Raw genomic sequence first — 6,000 nt, 5'->3', positions numbered from 1 at the left:
CCTGCTAGCCTTAACTCATTTGACCCTTTGGAATAACAACTGTTTAACATTTGTTCACATCACCTCAGTACCAAGGATACCCATAACAGGTGCTTATTAACACAAGTTTGTAGAGGAAATAGAGAAGTTGACCACTCTAATGTCTCTGAAGTGACAGGAGAAAGATCCATTTGACTGGGTAAGCAAGGACCCTCTGTCTTTTAAAATCATTTTGTGAAACAACTCATCCTTTCCCTATGAAAAAGTCATTAAGTTGTCAAAAATTAAAGGTGGTCTAGTAGATCAATGGACCAATATAGCTCATTGTTTTACAAGACAGAATTACAGTAAGGCTCCAGTTTTCTCTGCTCTTCTCTCCCTGACAAAGGAAGAAGCATGCAACAACGTATTTAAAAGAAGTCATTGTAAAAAGTCTGTATTTTTATAGTGAATGAGCTCGTGCTTCTGAGCAGCCTGCCTACTTTTCTGTCTCCCTGGTTCTCTACCCTGCCCCCTGCCAAGGTTGCAGCCTTCCCATTGAAATGACAAAGAGAAGCAGGTATAAAATGTGAAAAATGTCAGCAGCAGCAACCTTTTCCATCAATTCTGGAATTAACATAAATTAACACATTTGAAGATAACCTCAGAGATGTTTTCTGGTTCATTTTGCAATATTACCCAAATCACTAGAGGATAGTTATCAGACTGAAAACAGAAAGCATGTGAAAGTGAATAGTTACTAAATATAGGCATCTATTGTTTTTTTAGCAAGGATTGTAATTATTTTATTTGTAAGCATTTTATTTATTGCTTCTTGCTTCAATATATAATTACGATAGATGTGAAAATAGCAATTTTTGATGAGAAAAAAAACTGGCAATTATATCAACACTGAATATTTATTGTTGGATCAAAAGCTATTTCTTCCCATGTGACATAAGAGTATTTATTTTCCCCAAGTCTCCAAATGATACTGTTGCTGAACCTCTCTGAGCAGGTCTTGCCTAAAAACAAAGCAAATAAAAAGTTAGACCTAAGACAATAGTTCACATTGTCATAGCACTTAAAGAGTTTACAAAATGCTTTCCTCCTAACAACCTTAAGAAGGGGAAAGTCAGAGTACTATTATTATCATCATTCCCACTTTAGAGATGAGTTTCAAGAGCTGCGCCTAGGATCATACAACTAGTAAGTACCAGAGCCTGGAATGGAAGGACGCCAGGTTCTTTCTAGATCTGGTACTCTTGCTTCTACCACCACACCAAGCAGCATTCAAAGTTTGGCCTAGCTTTAAGTCTTTCATTGCTTTCTTAAGCAAAACCCTCTCCTCTTTTCCTAAAAAAAAAAAAAGTGAGATAATAAAACAAAGATAATCTAAACATGTAAAGAACTGTTTTCTTTAATGCTACCTGTGAATCATGATATTTCCATCCAATCATGTAATAGATTTGAAAAGTTGCAGGTACTGAGCCATCCTCATTTCCATACATTTCTAAAAAGGAAAAAAAATTGATGAAATTTAAAAAAGTAAGGGAAACAGTTCAGTTCAACAAAGCACTAATTCTTACAATGAAAGACACAACAAAAATGGTACTAAGAGGTTCCTAGGGTTTTGCAAATGACTCATGTAAAAACATCCAATGGTTGACACTGTTATTGGAGGTAGGATAATGGAGTAAGGAAGTAGCTGTTATTTGGGAATGTCACAATGAACTGCTCACTTCTCTGTGCCATGGAGGTCAGTGAGAAAGGGGTCAAGGGATCTGCAAATATTGTGAAGGTAACTGTTGAAGTCAAAGGGAATCTACATTAGTCAGATGGTAAAGAGTTCCCTTGGTGAAAAACTGGAATACGTGGAGCATTAAACTTTCCTCTTACCTTGATATATGGCTGCAGCTGCCAACATTGTTTCTCTATGAAGCAAAGGTTTTCTGTTCCAAGAACAATTACTCTCTCCCATACCTAAAAAAATACACAATAGGCTTTAGAAAATACCGTAAATACCTTAAGGCTCTGAATTTCATAATTAAATCTTTTAATAACTTTACTGTTGTTTTAGTATGTAGATGGATTTTTGTTTTGAGATTCAGAGCCTAAAGCCTCTCCTCCTCCTAAGCCAAGCAGTGAAAGGCAAATTTCAGGAGCCAAATCTCACAAACATATTTACTTTTTAGTAAGTTGTCACATTTAAGTCAGCCATACAACAAGGTTTTTAGGGTTAATTTCTACAACTGGAAAACTGCTTTATTTTCCAAGTGCCTCTGGGTTTTATTGTTAGCTACTTTTGAAGGGGAATAATAAAACTATCACTATGTGATTTTTATTTTATATGCCTTATTTCTACTCAATTCAACAAGTACCTATTCTGCTAAGTGGTAAGGATACAAGGGGAAAAATAAAAGTCCTTATCTTCATAGAGTTTACAGTCTATTAGAGGGATACAAAGCATATACTGTTAAGTGTATGGTTGCAAAGTAAGGCGGAGGGGAGATGCAGTGGGGAAGGGAAGAAGGCAACACTACCAAATTAGGAGGATGCACCTAAGCCGTGCCTCGAAAGACCTAAGAATTACAAGAGGTGGAGGTAAGGAGGACGTGTCCTCCAGGCATGAGGGACAGGCCCAGAGTACAGAAGAGGGGATGTCTTCTGTGCAGAGAAACAAATGGGCTAGTTTAGTTGGAGCAAAGTGTGTGGGACAGAGAGTAGCAGGATAAATCTGGAAAGACAGAGTAACTGATAGTAGTGTAATCAACAAAAATAGTAAAGTTTAGTTTTGGATATGTGGAATTTGAGATTGCCTACAGGACTTCGATATGGAGAAATCCAGGATGTAGTTGAAGAAACAGAACTGAAGCTCAGAAGAGAAAGGAGAGCTGGACGTACAGATAAGGCAATCATCTGCATGGAAGAAATAATTGTACCTATGGGAATTGACGAGCTCTCAGAGGGAGACATTGTTAAGAGCCCAGGACAGAGTTCTGAGGATATATACACATATAGATAGGCCAGAACCTGAATGATGATAAAAGAGGCCAGTCAGACAGCTAAATGATCCAGGAGAGTTCCATTTTATGGGGCCAAGCAGAACAAAGCTGATCCTTCCTCATCATGATAGGTTTTCAGAAGTCAGAAAAGAAATCATTTCCCTCCTTACCTCCCTTACCAAGCCTTTTCCTTTTCTGGAAAAACATTCCTAGTTACTTTAACTGCTCTTCAATACACCACAGGTCTCAGAATGAAGGGTCATAGTGGCAGCAAGTACAATTACAGTGCAGCCAGATCTCCTTATGGACCTTTTCAATCTGTCTACCACTTTGGTGTGTGCAGATGGCAGTGTGTATATACGTATGAGACAGAGCCTGGAACTAAAGATATTACACAGGAAATGTATGACCTGAATAGGTGGTTAACTCATGTAATAAAAGTATGATAAATGAATAGGTTGTATACGGCATTTCTATTCATCCAAACTGCCTTTGCTTAGATGATCAGAGCTTAGTATTATTGCACTTAAATGTAGTGCCCAGAATGGAATACAGAACTCCAGATGTGATCTGTCCCCGTCAGAACTGTATGGAACTATCACAGGTTCACAGAATCAAAGCAGCCACCTAATCCAAGCCCCTCATTTTACAGATGAGGAAACTGAGACCTAGAAATACTAAGTGCCTTTCCCAGGAATACAGAGGTAGTAAGCATCAGTGGTAGTTTTTGAACACAGGTCCTCTGCCCTGCTATATTGTGTTTTCCTGCGATCTTTTGCATTTATGCTATCCTCACTCTTCCCCTGCCTCTCCCCAAGAACTATCCCTTGAAATAAAGAATAAAATGGGGAAAACAAAAAAAGCAATTTAGCAAAACTAATCATATTTATTCAAATACAATGAGTACATTTAGTGTTCTACAACCATAATCTCTAAAACCCCATGAAAAGAAGAGACCATGGTATCACCTCCCATGTTAATAATGACAGCTAACATTTATATGGGATTTTAAAGTCTGCAAAGCACTCTGGATGTACTATCTCATGTGATCCTCCTAATAATCCTATAAGAGAAGTAAAAGGTATTATCTCTGTTTTACCGATGAGAAAACTGGAGTTCAGAGATTTTAAAATGGCTTGCCCATAAAACTATTAAGTATGAAAGGCAGGATACAAATCTAGGCCTCTCTTGACCTCCTATTCCTTCCTTAACATAGCTTTGCAGCACAGCTTCTGTATCACAGTGCTGACTTCTACTGAGCCCCCTTATATTTTCCCAAACTACTGTCTAGCCACACGTCTCCTACCTTATACTTCTGAAGTTGATTTTTTTTACCCCACAAATCAATGAATATAGAATGCTATGAGTTTCTATTTATCTGCATTAAGTTTCATTTTATGCAACTGAACCCAACCTTTTAGATCACAGAGTACATTTTTTTCAGCTAGAAGGGTCTATAGAGGTAATCTCGTCTAATTCCTTCATTGTATAGATGAGGAAACTAAATCCCGAGGAAGGCTCGATAACTTGCCCAAGATCACACAGGTATTAAGTGGCAGAGCCAAAATTCAAACCCAGATCCTATGACTCCAAATCCAGGGCTTTAGCCACATACCACAATACTCTCCCTTTCTGAGCCTGCCAAGTCTTTGGATCTTGACATTTTTATGCCCTGTGCTACATAACACTCTCAGCTTCATGTCACCCACACATTGGATAAGCCTGACACCTATGCTTATATCCAATTCAATGAAACAAAACTTAAACAGCAAGGTTCCAAGGACATTCCCTAAAGATCTCCCTTAAAGTTGACACAGCCTCATTAATGACTACTAACTAGTTTCAAATGCATTTTGCATCATCTAGCTCCTCTCTTGCTATCTTTCCATAAGAATAGTACAATAAGGGCCGTTCCCCAAAGCATAGTCAGAGTTACTCTTCCTGGTTTGGGTCCATGTGGGTGCTGTGAATTGTGCTTCTGGCCATATGGTGACCAAGTACTAAGAGGACTTGATATTTTGGTATATGACAAGACCTGAATAGCCCCCTAGGAAGACAGCTTTTGGCTCAGATTCTTTTCCTCCTTCTCTCTAGGTAGCACCATATAACTTTTGAGATTTCCAGTGAGGGGTGGGAAAGGGTAGTCTTTCTTCATCTCAGGATCATGGCAACTCCATCCATGTGGCAGCTAATGCAGGGTGACTCAACTGGGCAAGCTTACATGTGGGGCCCTGGCTAACTTTTCTCTTTTTGTGGTTCGTTCCCCATCTTATGTGAATAAGCATCTATTCCAAGACACGTATGTCAGGGTCTGGAGGCAACCTCATCAATTTAAGAATCATGGGAGAGGAGGAATCCTCAGTAATTTCTTCAGTGTTCTTGAAGAAGACGGGCACTGACATGAGGATTGGATTAAATCTGATGATTTACCAGCAGGCATGTTCCAGGAATCATTTTAACAACGTGAAGCTAAGGTGAAAAGTAAAATGCCTAATCATAAGTCCCACAGCTTTATGTGCTGTTAAGTTTTAAGCATAAGCCTCTCAGTAGGTTGTAACAGTAGTTATAAGTTTGATTGGGACTGGGAGTGTGATGTCACTAGTATAGTCACTATACTATAGTGAATTCCTAGTGAGGAAACTCCCTCTAGTAACGTATCTTGGCACCTTTTCTACGACTTATATTCTAGTTGTCTAGAACCCTGAGAAGTAACAGTCAGAGGCATCAAATGGAACTTGAACCTAGATCTTCTTGGTCCTTTATCCACAAGGCCACATCAGCTTCCAGGTATAAGTTGCTGAATCCTATTTTAAGTCTTGTTTTGTTTTTGTCACTATATGTAAAATTGTTCTGAGGCACAAGAAATAAACCCAGTTTAAACTACATGCCTGGGTACAAAACAGGGCACAGGCAACATTACTCCCAGACTGTGGTGACCTTGCAGTGGTGCCTCAAGATTAGAAGAGTATGACAGATTTTGTCAAACGTTAAAATCTAGTTAAACCATTATGCTAGTCTAATACCCTGTCAAATAAGA

The 6,000-nt window shown here is 38.7% G+C and overlaps 1 protein-coding gene across 7 annotated transcripts in view; it reads right to left on the bottom strand.

The window, feature by feature from the left end:
• Positions 1–859: 859 nt before the first annotated feature.
• Positions 860–6,000, bottom strand: part of NDUFAF5 (NADH:ubiquinone oxidoreductase complex assembly factor 5) — a 30,933-nt gene continuing 25,792 nt past the window's right edge. For 5 of the 7 annotated variants that reach the window (XR_005009816.1, XM_036748109.1, XM_036748110.1 and 2 more), the window contains 3 exons: positions 1,858–1,941; positions 1,389–1,471; positions 860–983 (listed from right to left, as the gene is read on the bottom strand). Coding sequence is in view for 4 of the 7 variants with exons in the window: in XM_036748109.1 (XP_036604004.1) it covers positions 897–983; positions 1,389–1,471; positions 1,858–1,941 (254 nt within the window). In the remaining 3 variants the exon portion in view is untranslated. Of the gene's footprint in view, positions 984–1,388; positions 1,472–1,857; positions 1,942–6,000 lie in introns of those variants that run through there. The other 2 variants (XR_005009818.1, XR_005009817.1) reach the window with 1 other exon arrangement.

This window comes from Trichosurus vulpecula, chromosome 3 (genome assembly GCF_011100635.1).
Source record: "Trichosurus vulpecula isolate mTriVul1 chromosome 3, mTriVul1.pri, whole genome shotgun sequence".
Lineage (NCBI taxonomy): Eukaryota > Metazoa > Chordata > Mammalia > Diprotodontia > Phalangeridae > Trichosurus > Trichosurus vulpecula.
The sequence above is the reverse complement of the archived record's forward strand: the minus strand, read 5'-3'. Positions and strand labels throughout refer to the sequence as shown.